The sequence below is a fragment of the Eptatretus burgeri genome, chromosome 8, assembly GCF_056783735.1.
Source record: "Eptatretus burgeri isolate ZD-2024b chromosome 8, Ebu_testis_v1, whole genome shotgun sequence".
In the NCBI taxonomy this organism is placed as follows: domain Eukaryota; kingdom Metazoa; phylum Chordata; class Myxini; order Myxiniformes; family Myxinidae; genus Eptatretus; species Eptatretus burgeri.
The window spans coordinates 20,456,898-20,474,558 of record NC_140968.1 but is presented as its reverse complement, the minus strand read 5'-3'; the positions used below and the strand labels follow the sequence as shown (position 1 = coordinate 20,474,558).

At 40.0% G+C, this 17,661-nt stretch overlaps 1 protein-coding gene across 4 annotated transcripts in view; it reads right to left on the bottom strand.

Moving 5' to 3' along the window:
• LOC147021260 (CREB-regulated transcription coactivator 1-like) overlaps positions 1-17,661 on the bottom strand; it is a 200,623-nt gene that overhangs the window by 49,673 nt on the left and 133,289 nt on the right. For all 4 annotated transcript variants that reach the window (XM_085891085.1, XM_085891082.1, XM_085891083.1 and 1 more), the window contains 4 exons: positions 14,571-14,632; positions 12,290-12,402; positions 11,845-11,921; positions 9,141-9,187 (listed from right to left, as the gene is read on the bottom strand). In XM_085891085.1, the coding sequence (XP_085747211.1) occupies positions 9,141-9,187; positions 11,845-11,921; positions 12,290-12,402; positions 14,571-14,632 (299 nt within the window). The remainder of the gene's footprint in view (positions 1-9,140; positions 9,188-11,844; positions 11,922-12,289; positions 12,403-14,570; positions 14,633-17,661) is intronic.

Here is a 17,661-nt window from a genome sequence, read left to right as displayed (position 1 = left end):
AATGGCAAGAAGTAATATGAACAAACAAATAGGCACTATTTGACTGACTTATGAGGAGCAAATATCTTATCCGTGACCATATTATTCTAAATATGCAAAATGCCAAAATGGTCCTAGCTCACCGTTTAATTATTTTTTGAGTCAATTTTGCACAAGACTAAATTATCAAACAATTAATCAAGGTTTTAGAAGGCCACATTGTGGTGGAAAAAGAGGAGGGAACGTGGTGAGTAAATATCTCAATTGGTAGCTCGCTCATCATTAAGCTGTCTCGTCTCTTGTCTTTGTTCAATCCCTGATTGGATCTCAACAAGTGATAATAACTGGCATTCTGAAGCAGTGCCAAAAGGGGGCAGTGAGCGTCTCATTGAAATAAGGATAACGCTGGCCTTCATATCGGCATTTAGGTTGTGAATACCATCGTTAAGAAATCCATGATATTTCAAATATGTAGGTCATTGTGTGCCCTGGCTAAATTCCCCGCTTGGGATGAGCTGTGTAATCGGCCCTACTTTCAGAAGGTGGGAGTGGGAAAGTGTGGATATGGCACTGGAATGATTGGTCAAATGGCCTTCCCCTGTGCTTTAATTCGCACCTACCTTTGGCACTTACAATGTGAGAATATGTACGAGCCTAGAGTTGATTAATTCAATCTGATGTTTCAGTAACATGACTTCACTAAATGAGACAAATATCAAGGAAGTTGATTCAGGCTCAGATTGGGACATTACATGATTATAATGAGGAAGAGTGCATTAATTACTGCATTACGTGAGTAATTTCCGGAAAGTATCGTTAATATGTGAATGATACATCCATTAATCTCAATATGACAAAGCAATGGCAGAAAGACCTTCAAACATCAAACTCAAGTGAACCTGACCCTCCATATGGGGTGAATAAATATATTGTAATTAATGGTATTAATAATGATCTGATATTGAGAATACAATGTGGATCAAGATTAAAAACGAATTAGCAAATTAGTAGGAGGATGTTGGTTCAATCACTGGACAGAAGGCAAGAGGATATACATGAGCAAACAAGAGAGGGAGATGGAAATGCAGATTACTCATGATGGGTGATTATGATCAACCAGGCATTGAGTGGGCCTTGTTACAAAAGAAAGGCAAAAGTGTGACATCATCCATAGCTTCTGAACCAAATTCATAACTTGTTTACACAATGGAATACTAGTCCTGGTGAAGGTTAAAGTCATTAATATATTCTTCGAAACGTCCAGAAAAAGATGCCTTCTTTTCACTGAATAAGGGCCATCACTTGTGTCGTCAATGGTACCTCACTTCCCATTGTGATTAACATACTATTATCATCTTTCAGTTGATAACATCTATTATATAACTTGTTTTGTTGAACAGCCTACAGAGAATAATCCAGCTGCAGAAACGATCATGGGAAATGATACAGGCTTAGGACAGATTGAGTTGGGGGAACGCCTGGAAGCCGGTGACCATCACAGAGTTATGACAATACAAGTTCCCTTACAAGGAACTTCAATGCATGAGGAGGCCATCTGGTCCATCAATGCGTGCACTCTGGTTGCCAACCTACACATACTAATGATGTCCACAACACATCTTCAACATGAGCTGGATGCCATGTGTAACCTCTGCCACCAAAGGTGGGCAGTTTCCACCCATTTGTTTGTTTGTCTCTCTGTGAGCACCATATCTCAAAAACTTATGGACAGATTCGGACAGAATTTAGTGTGTGTGTGTGTGTGTGTGTGTGTGTGTGTGTGTGTGTGTGTGTGTGTGTGTGTGTGTGTGTGTGTGTGTGTGTGTGTGTGTGTGTGTGTGTGTGTGTGTGTGTGTGTGTGTGTGTGTGTGTGTGTGTGTGTGTGTGTGTGTCAAGGACGAATTGATTAGATTTTGGTGAGAATCCGGATCCTAGAATTTTAAGCGATTCTTCACCATTGAGAGAAAGGGCCAAAAACTATATATAGCACGATATGTCAAAAAGCTATGGACGGATTCGGACAAAACTTGGTGGACAAGTTGAGTGTGTGACAAGGACAAATTGATTCGAGTTTAGTGAAGATCTGGATATGGATCTGAGATTTTTTAAAGTGAAACCTTGAAACAGATAAAACTGAGTATAGCCTATTCTAATGAGAAGGTCGTACAAAACCTCAGCTTCTTGAGAATCATGAAGTGATTGAAACCACTCCATGACGCCATCATAAAATACTTCAGCAATCCACTTCGTACAAACGATGCAACACGATTCATGTGACACCATGCATGGAATGCAATGCAACACACCTCTCCCTCCCTCTCCACACTCCACATAACTTCTCTTCTCTTCTCTCTCTCACATCTCTATATACATCTCTATCTACATCTCTCTATACATCTTTATCTACATCTCTATACACATCTCTATGTACATCTCTATATACATCTCTATCTACATCTCTCTATACATCTTTATCTACATCTCTATACACATCTCTATGTACATCTCTATGTACATCTCTCTATCTACATCTCTATATACATCTCTATATAAATCTCTATCTACATCTCTATCTACATCTCTATCTACATCTCCATCCATATCGCTATCTACATCTCTATCTATATCTCTATCTACATCTCTATCTACATCTCTATCGACATCTCTATCGACATCTCTATCTACATCTCTACCTACATCTCCATATACATCTCCATCTATATCTCTATCTACATCTCTATGTACATCTCTATATATATATATATATATATATATATATATATATATATATATATATATATATATATATATATATATATATATATATATATATATATATATATCTCTATCGACATCTCTATCGACATCTCTATCGACATCTCTATCAACATCTCTATCGACATCTCTATATACATCTCTATATACATCTCCATCTGCATCTCTATCTACATCTCTATATACATCTCCATCTACATCTCTATCTACATCTCTATATACATCTCCATCTATATCTCTATCTTCATCTCTATCTCCATCTCTATCGACATCTCTATATATATCTCTATCTACATCTCTATCTACATCTCCATGTACATCTCTAGATACATCTCTAGATACATCTCTAGATACATCTCTATCTTCATCTCTATCTGCATCTCTATATACATCTTTATCTACATTTCTATATACATCGCTATATACATCTTTATCTACATTTCTATATACATCTCTCTCTATTTATATATATATATATATATATATATATATATATATATATATATATATCTCTCTCTCTCTCTCTCTCTCTCTCTCTCTCTCTCTCTCTCTCTCTCTCTCTCTCTCTCTCTCTCTCTCTCTCTCTCTCTCTCTCTCTCTCTCTCTCTCTCTCTCTCTCTCTCTCTCTCTCTCTCTATATATATATATATATATATATATATATATATATATATATATATATATATACACACTAGCAGGGATACCCGTGCTTCGCACAGGAATCCCGTGGATGACGGCAGGTCTGAAGGAGCATATGTCACAGTTAATTGTAAAATTGTAGAGGCTGCCACCATTATTATTTTTTTTTCATCACCACTATAATATTATATTTTCCCCGCCATGTTTTATATGCAGAAGACTCGAGTTCAAAAATGTTAATATTTATTGCCGCATCAGATAAAAAACCATAATGCCTCAACAATTTGAGGCTGGTTTCATGTCATCATTTGCGACTTAATTAATTCGCATTCTCGAGCAAATTCCGTTGGTCCCATGTCAATCGGTTGAACTTGAAAATTTAACGTAACACAATCAGGTGATGACGACATAATTCGGAAACCGGGAAGTCGGAAGTCATTGTCTTCAATTGACTGTGGCATTATTTTTTCATTCTATTGCAAATGGCGTTGGTCCCAAGTCAATCGGCTGAACTTGAAAAAATTAACGTTACGAAATCAGGTGATGACGTCATAATTCGGAAACCGGAAGTCGGAAGTACAATTATTTTACATCGGGACACTCCCGGGTACATGTTCTGTCAGCATGTGAAGTTTGGTGAGGATCAGTCCAGTACTGTTCGCTTGCATAGGTCACAGCGAAAAACACACACACACACACACACACACACACACACACACACACACACACACACACACACACACACACACACACACACACACACTTCCAACTATATATATATATATATATATATATATATATATATATATATATATATATATATATATATATATATATATATATATATCTTTATCTACATCTTTATCTACATCTCTATCTACATCTCTATATAAATCTCTATCTGCATCTCTATGTACATCTCGATGTACATGTCTATATACATTTCTATGTACATCTCTATGTACACCTCTATCTACATCGCTATGTACACCTCTATCAACATCTCTTTATGCATCTCTAAAAACATCTTTATCTCCATCTCCAACAACATCTTTATGTCCATCTCTATGTCCATCTTTATCGACATCTTTACCTACATCTCCATCTCTCTCGACATCTCTATCATTGTCAATTAAAAGCTACATGTTGTGGTAAATCTAAATACTCGTAAATGCATATAAATGAACGATTAAAACTGATAGTTACTGTTGTAAGTGTCGTTTAGCACACATCGGTAAATTGAACTGCTTGATGTAATGAGATAATTTTGACTGTCAATGGCAGTATTGTACTGAAAACTGCTTGGTATGATTCGTGAAGGTGCTAGAACGTTCTCAGACGAAACTTATAGTATAGACGAGAATCGCATTTGCTGGAAGACACGGGATTATTCCGTGTTACTTTGTAAACCCGCGAGAGCGACGCGCAGGGACGGGTGATATGTGACGAGCCGTGAGTTTTGATCGTCCCCATGCTCGATTCAACTCTTGAGTGAACGAGGTGTTCATGTCCAAAGAGGTTGTTAATGCATGGAGCCGATTATAATCAAGTTGATTAAAACTTATTGAGATCGTGTATCGGGAAAGAATTCCTTTGAGCTCTTTAATCATCTGGAAGTGCCATTGTACAAGAGGTCACCATGACGAGACAAACGTTCAACAGCCATGGTGGACAAGGTGAACATATGTGAGTTTCGCCGGCATGACTGGGACAATGGGCGGCAGAAACAGCTACTCGAGAGAATCAGAGTTGGACATTGCATGTCATGGTGAACTTCCTCATTGAGCTCGCCGGAGGATTTGGAGAGGGTATTGCATTTGGGTCCATTTGTTTGTCTGTCTGTCTGTCTGTCTGTCTGTCTGCACAGAACTTTAGTGTTTTTCTCCTCAACTGCTTGTCACATTGAGACGAATTTTTCACCATCGGTGTGACTACTCATGTAAAATGTTTCAATTATAATTATAGCGTCAGAGGTCACGTGGTGTGGCAGCCATATTGCAAAAACGGGGAAAAAATTGGACCTCTGCATCTCTGAAACCGCTCCAAGGAAAAATTTGAAACTTGGCACATAGCAAGTACTACTCATGGGGAATGAGTGTGATTTTTTTTTGATGACATCATAGGTGCCCTCGTTATGACGTCATAATTGCATATGTAGAACGCCACATCCAATCAGTATGAAACTTTTTGAGGATCATCTCGGGATAAAAAGGTCCATAGAAAAAAAAATCATGACATCATCATCAGTCACGTGATTCGGCAGTCATATTGTTTTGTTTTTATTAAACCTTCAAAAATCTTCTCTGAAATGGCTGAAAAGATCGAGGCGAAACTTTCCACATATGACCGCCTATCCATGAGGAACAAAACAGTCACACATATGATGTCACAGGTCACATGGTTTGGCAGCCATATTGGATTTACCTGAAAACCTATAAAAAAAAAAAAATACACCACTCAAAAGAAGTCCTGGACAGGATTTTCAATCTCTGATTGCTCTTTTTATTGTTTGACTTTGTATCTGTTTGTTTGAAATACAAGTTTCAAAAACGTTACATGTTGATGTGCTCATTGTAACGCCACTCCGAAGTCACAAACACCAACTGACAAAGATCCTATTTGAGTGGTAGCTGACCGGTACGTTCGCCCAGACTCCTGAAGCTCAAAGCTTTAATTTCAGTGATAAGAGAGCGCGCCGAGTCCGACACCACGAGCAACATAACTACACCAAAGGGAAGGAAACCCCGTCGGTGTGCACGTATCATCCCCCCTTCCCCCTGCCCTCACAACAATCGACATTTATACCGACATCTCTGTCGACATCTCCATCGACAGCTCTATCTATGTCTCTTATACACAGTACATCTGCAACTCTACATCTCTAAATCTACACCTCTCAGAGACAAAGTATAAAAGCATAAAGAATGCCAGTGTTCACGCAACAATGTTGTTTGTTTGCAGGTTAAACAATCTTACCATAACGGAACTACGGCGTTTGTATGTATGTATATGTATATGTATGTATGTATGTATTATGTTGTTGTTCGTCTTTTGGCTGCTCCCGTTAGGGGTCACCACAGCGGATCATCCGTTATGATCCGCATACTCATTTGGCATAGGTTTTACGCCGGATGCCCTTCCTAACGCAACCCTGGTTGCCTCTTACGACACAGGGATAAGGATCGGGTTTTGTCATGATTCCGGGCTGCCCTGCACCCTCTCATAGCGTGGCCCAGCGCAGAGCTCCCGTCCTCAAGCGATCCTCCAACCAAAGCCTCTGAGTAGCCAGATTACAGGCGCACGCCACTACGCCCGGTATTATGTATGTATGTATGTATTTATCCCAAACTCCAGGGATTGCATTTGTCATCAATGAAAATGAGTGCATGACATTTTTGGGGGAAACTTAAGCTAGAATTTGATTGTAAAGATATATGTGCACACAAAATAATTTAATTTGAAACCAATTAATTAATTAATGCAGCCATCACAGAACTTGGTTAAACTAGCTGAAAGAGAATACTTATGGTATTTACGGGGACACGTCATATACGGGCACTTCAGCTAGTTGTATTAAAGGGTTATTCCTGGCTATACGTAGCATGACAAGAACACACTGATTAAAGACGCTTACTGTTGAGGCTTATTATAACTTTACTGATTTTCAAAAAAAATAATTATTAATGCTCTCATTCGTTTCCTTCCCCTTATTTGAATTTACATTCCAAATGCAATGATATGACTCTCCACACTTTATGGTCCAACAGCAGAGTGACAGTCTGCAAAGTACGTATAAAGCTGGTGATTACGACTCCATCACAAAAAATGATTAGCAATGTGATACAAATTAAACTGAAAAGTGTCCCATTTTGTGATTTGTTAAAAGTGGCATAGTGAAGGTTAACATTTCAAAATTACAAACATTTATCAGATGCAAAGATTAATTAATACATGTGAAGAAACAATTTTTGAAATGTTTTTGATGCACTACATAAGCATTTTGTTACCAACTGTGAAAACAATATAAATAATCATGAAGTTATATGCTAAAGATCTCACACAAAATGATTTTTTTATCTCTCAAGAAAAGTTGAAAGCTTCAAGAAAAGAGCCATTACTGGTTCATTAGTAGCAAATAGCAAAACATTTCTGTACAGCATACAAGTGGAAAACATCTACAGCTGGAAGTAATATAATTTTGCATATCATAATATCTCGTTGTGACCTCAGGCCGCATCGTGGTGAGCGTGGCAAGAATGATATTGTGATGAAAATGGCTTAGAAGTTAATTATTCAGTCATATCTTAATGAGTGTCAGCATAAGTGTCTGTAAACCCCAATTAGCAATGACCAGAATCATATGTCTCTTTAGATTCCCAGTCACCCTTTTATCCTCGTGTGTGTGTCTCTTCTCCCCATCATCCTTCCGTAATTAATCCTAAATCACACCCATTGTATTTTCAAACCATGAAACGCTCTACAAATGGCTGTTCCACATGTATTAACAGGGAGCCTGGAATGCGGGGTTTTAGCAACAGATCTGTTGACATGTGCTACTTCGCACAACCAGGACACCGACAGCACATGCATAGTGCGGAATCTCTACGTCTATCTCGACCTACACAAGGGGTGAGGACTGTCTCTAAAAAGTGGGCGAAAGAACCTCACACTATCTCTTCTCTCTTGTCTCTTGTCTTTCAGCTGGACCAACAGACTGTGTCTCTGTGTCTCTCTCTCTCTCTCTCTCTCTCTCTCTCTCTCTCTCTCTCTCTCTCTCTCTCTCTCTCTCTCTCTCTCTCTCTCTCTCTCTCTCTCTCTCTCTCTCTCTCTCTCTCTCTCTCTCTCTCTCTCTCTCTCTCTCTCTCTCTCTCTCTCTCTCTCTCTCTCTCTCTCTCTCTCTCTCTCTCTCTCTCTCTCTCTCTCTCTCTCTCTCTCTCTCTCTCAGCCGGGATCACAGAACATTCTTCTCTGTTTCTGAGATTCTCAACACGGGATTCCCAGAGAGCAGACGCCCATCCAGACACTCTCACAGCTCAGTAAGAGCATCATCCATCGGTCACACACCACAAAGATCGAGCCGTATAGCCAAGACTCCTCAGAGAGCGAGCGCATAGCTATCGGCATATCGGCAAGACCAGCCCAAGAGAGGTGTCCGAGGCCATGTTTGCGTCTCGCTCCTGAGTGCTTAAATGAAAGGCCGACATGCACCCAACATACACACAGTGTCGTTCTTCTGTTAGTCTTGTGCTCTCAAATGAGTCTCCCTGGGTTAAGTAGTTATTATGGATAACTGAGATGCTGTTACCATCCATTTAAGTGTACCATCTGGTTATCTCAATATTTTGTCATTGCAATCTCAGTTCCTGTGTCCCTATGCATAATATTTATTATACTTGAGTTGCTTTTAAATGATTGCTGTGTATTTGAGTTGTAATCTCGTTCTCCTGCATAACTAAATCCCCCCATTAAGCCGACCCACGTGCGCTAAAAGAGCCGTGAGGTAAAATTAATAAAACAACCGTATTGTGGTTGATTATCCACGTATGCGGAGCTTGGGAGATGATTATTCTCCAATGGTCTTGCGCCGCTGTTTGGGATACTGAGTCCGTTACATTATATTGTCATTTTAAACGTCTTGAATCGCTTTTCCCATTGGCTCCTTGACTTTCATGGCATCGGAATGCAATGCCCTCCATTACCCAAGGTGAATGTGTATTGTTAAAAAGTCAAAATAAAATTGCACTCACGTTATGTTCGGAACTTCACAAGACTTTGGGCGTGAAGGGGGTGGTGTCTGTAAAAAAAAAAAATCCAAAACAAACAAACCAATAAAAAATAATGTATAATCTTGGCCAACAGTGATTATGTTGGTCTTTCTGCTTATATTAGCGCTTTGGGGGTGCATCAAGAACCACACATGCCACGAGCTTATCTTCCGCTTTGAAATTTCATCATACACGAGCAATAGAATAATGCACCAACATTGAGAAAGTGAAGAGCTAAAATAATTGCATTTTATTAATCTATCTAGCGATAGAGCCAGAAGCATTTCAGACCATAAAGTTATGATGGATACAACGACTGTACAGTGGAATTGAATTAAAATTTAAAAATATATACACCTGGAAATATAGAGGCTTGCCACAGTGTGTCAAATAAAGAGTGTGGCTGCTTTGAGTACGACGTTAGTTTGATTTTAGATTGCAAAATAAACAAAAAGCAGGTGAGGGTGAATTCATTTCATGTTCATTATAATATTTGCATTCCGTGTAAATTTACAGATCCATTGAGCTTTTATCATTGAACTATTCTAGTGGATTGTTCGTCTCACAAATTGTCATTAAATAATGAGAGAATACAAGAAACATTACTGTGCAGTATTTTAATTTAAAAAAAATTCTGTTCGATATATATATATATATATATATATATATATATATATATATATATATATATATATATATATATATATATATATATATATATATATATATATATATAGTAAGACCCTGCTTTACATCCAATGTTCGCCAAGAATCACACAAATAAAGCCAAACCTGGCGGCGAAACATGCGGTTGGCAAATAGGCGGGGAAGACATTTCTTATAAAAAACAGGGAGTTGATTAAAAGGGAATACGGGTGGAGGAGACTGTCCATGTGCCGAGCGGGAGAGAGGGTTTAGAGGGGAAAAAGAAAATAGGCCCCATGGTTTGTAAAAAGACCTCTGTGGTTTGCAAGATGGCACTCGCATGCGTCTGGTTAGACCCTGGAGGGGTCATTCAGATGTACCCAGGACCGACAGGGTGCGATACAATGCCAACTCCTGCAGCTCATGCTCATGTAAATGCATGTAGCCGAACCTGAGCTGATGAGCCAGGTATTTGGGCCTGCGATGTGTGGGGTGATGGGCGAGCCTGTGCAGTATACGGGGGAGGCCGAACTTATGCCGGTCGGTGACTGAGGCCGGACCAATGCCAGTGAGCAAGGTTGGACCGTCAGTGAGTGGTACCAAACTTACACTGGTGAGCGAGGCTACATCCATCGAGATGTGCGAGGCCACATCCCAGGGTCTTTGAGGCAGACCCTATGGGGATCAAATTGATACCTGAAGTTGTCCACCCGCTGCACATAGGGTGTGTACTCAAGGCCATGGGGTAAGGGATAAAAGAAGGTTGTGCAGATACTAAAGGACAGGCCATTCAGTGACAGTCAGTTGGAGCCCCAATTGGCTTAAAAGTGTTTTGTTGTGGTAAAGTAGATAAAGAGAGTCATGTGCTACTGGCCACTCATGGCAATAGGGAAGGTTTGGAGGAGCTGGAGGCTCCAGGCCAGCAGCGCTTACAGGAAGAGGCAGAAAGGTCCGATTGTAAAGAGGTTATTATACGCAGCCAGGATTGGATACACGGGGCCGGTAAAACAAAATTTAAATAATAAAATACAAGTGGAGTAGCCTTGGCAGGACCTGGTCTCCAAAATTTGGACAGGGGAGGATGGAGGTTAATAAGATAGGCCTCGTTAGAAATTGCCCCTTGGAAAATTGGCAAGTGCTCAACAGCGAGGGAGATGCACTGTCAGGATTTGAATGTGGGGGTCTGACCATGGGTGTGCTCCGACCCCATAGTCGTTTCAGTGGTATTGAGGGGCATTCCCTGTCCATAAAGGCACCACCCAAGTGATTGACTCAGGCCAGTGGGACAAAACTCAGTTTGGGACAAAAGCCATGGGTTTAATTGGCATATTAAAAAAAGGGAGAAGAATGGCTGCATTTTGGGCATGGCCTCTATTTTCTACACTCTCCAGCCCAATTGGTTGGCTGGGCAGTGTGGCTCCAACTTAGGCCTCCTCGACTGACCTTGTTTCACTCTGGCACCCAAGACAATGGGGGCTGACATGGAACATGCACCACATACTCCCTAACTGTGGGGCCCTTCCTGGCACCCACAGTGTGCCCTCTTGGCATTCACACATCATGTAACCTTTTAGGCACCTGGGCTCTAAACTCGAACGACTTGCCCTCTTGGCATTTCCGATGGTTTTCAGCTGCTTCGGAGACCTCAAGGCCCGGTTCCTTCAACAACACTCTCCTCCTATCTCCAGGCCACACTCCTCGCCCACAAACTACACATCTGCACCCAAAGTTATCTTCTCACTACAAGTCTCGCCATGTGCAATGATGAGCAGTTTCGCAGTTCCCATTTCCAAATTCTCTCATCCCCAACTACCTCCCAACATCACACACCAGAGGCCCCACCTCCATGCATGCCATTACAGGAAGGATGTGGTTATTAATAAAATGGAAAGGAAACAAGAGAAAATTTAACAAGATGTAACAGATTGGTACACTCTCGCTGATGTTGTTCTCATGACAATCGAATCAATCAATTAAAAGACCGCCACATTCTCATGACATGCATATAGCAGAGTGTTATGCAAAGTGAAAACAGCTTTACCTTCTTTGTATCCCATATCTGTTTAGGTCCACCGTCTTTCTCCGACAAAAGCAGACTCTTCTCGAATGCACTGTCACCTATTCACAGGAAGATGTGCAGCTACATCACATAGGTATGGAAAACAGGATCATTCAGTTACAACAAGGAAAATGCTAGCATTCAGATGCACTAACAGAAGGACACACTGACATGATTGATGTGCAAAACAAGCTGTCCTTTTTTTTTTTTTTTCCAGTATGACAAAAGTTCAGCAAATGTCACATATCTTGCAGATGACATCACAACTGTACGAAGCCGTCTGCTTCACCCACACATGCAACTCATCCTAAACGCAGCACACACTTCATTATCCTCTCACATCTCACCCTCATCTCATGATCCCAACAGCTCTCGCCCCCATTCACGCTCCCCCATGCACGTTGCCCAGTTGTTCATCTCCTCTCACCAAAGCGATACTCGTGTTGGGATGACATCATGACAAGCCCCGCAAACGGGTCTGCTGATGCCGGTGCTGCTGCCGCTACTGCGCTCGTGTGCAGTGCAGAATCGGAGTTTGTTCTAGCAAAGAGAGACAATGCATTTCCGCATCATCACTGCTGGACTAGAAATAACTTTGATATAATGCATAAACACACGACATTCGTAACTTGCAGAAGTGCAAAGTGATTTTCTATTTTTGGCCGAATAGATCAGTCTCTGAACATCAATGGGCCAAGTTTATGGGAACCAAAAATGTAAGATTAAACATAAATCACCACTTACTGTAGTCAGTGAAGCTCAAGTAAATCCAACAATGAATCACTGTCTAAACAAACACCAATGGAAATTGCTCAGCTAAACGTTTTGGCAAAACAGATTTTTGTGAGTATTGATGTGGAAGAAATCTTGTTAAATTTTTTTAAAACATGCAATAAGTTGGCCGGAGAACCTCTGTGTTTGTTATGGCTAAGGCCTCTCAAATTGGGCAATATATATTCTGGGAACTTTCACTTGGTTTGGTGTCTACGAAGATATTTGATGGGATGGACGAGGTGTACAAAGGTTTAAAAGATGTTCCAGAAGCAGGTGGTCGAATTTTTATGACCTAAAGCAAAAAGACATCCATTCAAGGTAGTGGAGATGATCAAAATGAGGGATAAAAATAATTCCTAATTCCAGAAAAGAACTTGCGGTCTGCCTTGGTCGTACAAGACAACAAACAGTTTATGTTTTGTATCCCACTGATAGGCCAGATCTGCATCTGGACTTTAACCAAAATCGAATCTGCTTGCTCTTGTCAACTACCCAACTCATCGACCAAGTTTTGTCATAATCCATCTGCAACTTTTTGAAAACTTTCTGAAATATCATGCTATATATCATTTGTGGCACCATTTCGCAATGGTGAAGCATTATCGTATTTGGATCCGGATCTGGATCTTCACCAAAATCGAATCAATTTGTCCTTGTCACCCACCCAACAAACCCGTCCGCCGAGTTTCGTCAGAATCTGTCTCTAACTTTTTGAGATATTTTGCTGTCATATATCGTTTTAGGCCCGGTCACACAACGGTGAAGAATCACTTAAGGAATTCTAGTATCCAGATCCGGATCCAGATCTTCACCAAAATCTAATAAATTCGTGCTCGTCACACACCCATCCTGTAAACCAAATTTCGACCGTATCCGTTTCTAACTTTTTGAGATATCCTGTTTACAGACAGACAGACAGACAGACAGACAACCATAAAGGTATGAAAACATAACCACCACCATCTACCTTATGGTTTAGTTGAGGATATCTGCTGTATAGGATCACAAAGTGCTGACATTTCAGGCTTCCGAAACATAAGCACTTTGTGATATTTTACCGGTGTTTAACTTTTAGCTATTTTATTCTCATGTTTACCTCTGCCACCAGAGGTGAAGGGGGTCATGTTTTTACCCCTTTCTGTCTATTTGTTTGTTTGTTTGTGGGCAGGATATCTCAAAAAGTTCTGGACGGATTCGGATGAAAATTTGGGGACAAGTTGGGTGTGTGAAAAGGACGAACTGGTTAGATTTTGGTGAAGATGTGAATCCAAATCTTGTTACGAGAATTATTTAATATTGAAAGTGATTCTTCACCATTGAGAGATCAGGCCAAAAACGGTATAGAGCATGATATTTCAAAAATGTATTAGGCCCGATATGTTCTCATGGATCAGGCATTACGTGAAGGAGGTATGCGCTCTACCGGGTGCCCTTCTAGTTTTTGAATCAAGGATAGTTTGTTTTTTTTAATTGGTCATTATAGGCGAATGGGAGAGCTTTTACATCAATCACATGCTGGACATGGATGGTAGGAGTATTAAGTGCACTTTTACATTTATTATGACATTAGCAGACAATTGACAAATCAACTTAGTACAAGGGACTCTGAACGTGGACCCTTGCAACATTCACTCACTCTGGGAACATGGAAATGCTCAATGGGAACTGGGGACATAAGAACATGGATGCAATCTCAGATGGCAACACAAAATAGGCCAACCCAATGGTTTAATCAACAATGAATTGATTAAAAGCACAAACGAAATCGATCAGTGGTGGTACATATTTGCATGACAAAATAAAAAAAAAACTGCAATTATCTTCACCACCTTTGAAAGCAATAAGAGTGAATCAAATAATCTGATCATTTGATCACATCACTGCACTCCAAACTGCAATGTCCTTCAGGGTATCCTTTAATAGGAATAACTTACCTGCGCCAGTTGGTGTCAGGAGGTGGTGAGAGGTACACAGAGCCATAAGGTGAACTGTCCAGGTGATCGACACATTAAGGAAAGTGCAGATTTCCGGAACAATCCTTCAGTAATATCAAACAAAAAGTGCATTCATAGTTATAGATTTACATGACAGCCAACAAAAACAATTTGTCCAGATAGTGAGGAAAATACTGTAAGAGTCGTCATAAACAAAATATGCTCATTTATCTGGCATTTGGAAACTTTAACAACCAACACTCAGGTTTAAACTATGGAGTCCATCATAATCATTTTTCCATAAGTTGCTCTTACTCTACCAGAATAGAATAGACTATAATACAGCCCAGGAGAGAGAGGGAGAGGGGGAGGGACAGAGAGAGAGACAGAGAGACAGAGAGACAGAGAGACAGAGAGAAAGGGAGAGAGAGAAAGGAGAGAGAGAGAGAGAGAGAGAGAGAGAGAGAGAGAGAGAGACAGACAGAGAGAGAGAGAGAGAGAGAGAGAGAGAGAGAGAGAGAGAGAGAGAGAGAGAGAGAGACAGACAGAGAGAGAGGGAGAGGGGGAGGGACAGAGAGAGAGACAGAGAGACAGAGAGAGAGACTGAATACAAACACCCTAACACCAAACCAATGATTTTTTTCATGCTCATGCCTTAATTTGTGACTCGTTATGATCATTAAGCAAAGCAACATTTTATGGTGGATGAACACTTATGATGAGCTTGTAAAATGACGACATATTTCATCAAGTGAATGGCAATTTTACATTGCACTCCATAAAAACGAATTCAACATCATGATCTTTTTAATATTTCCAAGCATCTTTGGTCCTCATGGAGGAATTTGTGTGCATATCAAATGACATACCAGAACATATCCCCAGTAGACCATGAACGGTATGGCACAACCCAGTCTCCATAATGCTAAGCCATAGTGGGGGATTTGGGAGGGATCAATACGTTTCTGAATGTACGTTCAGAGATTTTATCAGCAATGAATATTTTTGCTTATCTTGCAGTCCAAAGTATAAGTCATCAGTATGTTCTCATTCAATAGTGAAAGCAGCTTCATGGGACAGTACAATGCTTGTATTGTTGAATCTAGAAGTACGAGTTTCTCTCTTGTTATCAATGATGGAAGGAGTTGATAACGTATCTCAAAGTTGTCATTTTGAAGCCCCACGTCATGCTGCACTGCAACCAAGTCAAGCCATACTCTTATGTACTTTACCAGACAAGTGAGGTGCATATAAGTCCATCAGCAGAAACGGTGAAAGGTGACTGAAATAATGTTATCCCATTTGATATACCCTTCAAGAGCACAAGTTCATAATGGGATATATAATTATATAAATGTGGTGGGGTGGGGGCAGAGTCAAGAACTGGATGGGTTTTCCAATATTAGGAAATACCCACACAATCAATTGGGAAGTATCCCGTTTCTGGTGAGCACTTTTGATCCGGAAATAAATAAAATGTCGATAAAATAACCGTCAATGACTCAGTCTCAGATATGGAATAAATAACTCTCATCGGTGGCAGTAATGGTTAAAGCAACCGCTCTGAGTCTGGGAGGTTGGTGGTTCGAACCCCGACTAAGTTGTACCAAAGACTTTGAAAAATGGGATGTGCTGCTTCGTTGCTTGATGCTCAGCATTAAAAAGAAAAAGGATAGAACATGGACAAACAACCGTAGGATGGTAATAATAGCACATACTTTGACGAGCCCAATGACTTTGTTCTGCATCAAAGTTCCTTGCAAGGGAACCCATATTTATCATTATTATTACCTCCGCCACCGAAGGTAAAGGAGGAAATGTTTTCAGCCATTTCTGTCTGTTTGTCTGTCTGTTTGTTTGTGTACAGGATATCTCAAAAAGTTGTGGACGGATTGGGATAAAACTTGGTAGACAGGTTGGGTGTGTGACACGGGCTAATCGATTCGATTTTGGTGAAGAACCGAATCCGGATCTGGATACGAGAATTATTTAATTTTTAAAGTGATTCTTCACCATTGAGAGAGAAGGCCAAAAACGATATAGTTCTGTGCAGCATGATATTTCAAAAATGTAATGGGCCTGATATGTTCTCGTGGATCAGGCATTACGTGGTGGAGGTATGCGCTCTACCGAGTGAGAATTCACACGCGATTCTTAAGATTTACACAGTACTCAGAAAGCAAAGGAGAGCAGAAACATAAACAAAGCTGTCATTGTCGGACTCAATTCATGATGAGCACATTTTAATAGCATTTTAAAAATAGTACGAATTAAGACATTTGATTTGCTTTAATAGCAGCACAATTGCGAGCCAGTTATTATATTTCCCCCTCCTTTAACATCTTGAAAGGGAGTATGTTGAAAGTCTGGACCCCTTGGATTCCCCCTCTCCCTCTAATACCCGATATCCATGCTCATGGCAGTGGAGACGCTGAAGACTAAGGCGAATTATGGGAAATTATGAAAGGCTAATTCTGTCACCATCTCCATAATTCTTGTAAATCTAATTTTTCATTCCAGAGTAATTTATTGCAGTTTTCTGCATGTAATAAATATCGTGCATTAAAACAATTTAAAAACTCAATAACACAGGATTGATGGGCCTAATGGGCTCCTCTTGCATTGAAGTTCCTTGTAAACATCGTGTCATTATGGTTAGGACGAATAATCATCAAGAAGAATAGTCTGTGGAATGAACGTATCGATTAATCTCAACGAGCATTTATTGTATTACACTGTTTTGAGGAAAGGACAATCAGGTGAAGAACCTGATGAAGAAAAGCCTTTGGTACTTTTAGTTTCTCACTTGTTTTTGAGTAATTAAAAACTGAAAAAAAAAAAAAACCAGAAGCAAACAACCGCAAAAAGGTAAAACAATTGAGCTACTGTGAAGGAAACTGGGCTATTAATCCATCAAGCAATCAATCAATTTTTCTTATCTTTACAAAGGAAGAAGAAAGAAAGAAAAGTAAAAATTGAGATTTAAAGCAATAATTAAAAGATAAATATTTAGGAGACATTCACAAAGTGAGTTTGATGAGGCTGTGCTGTCTGCTGTCCCTGCTCAAGGGCTGAATTGAGTCACGTGCAC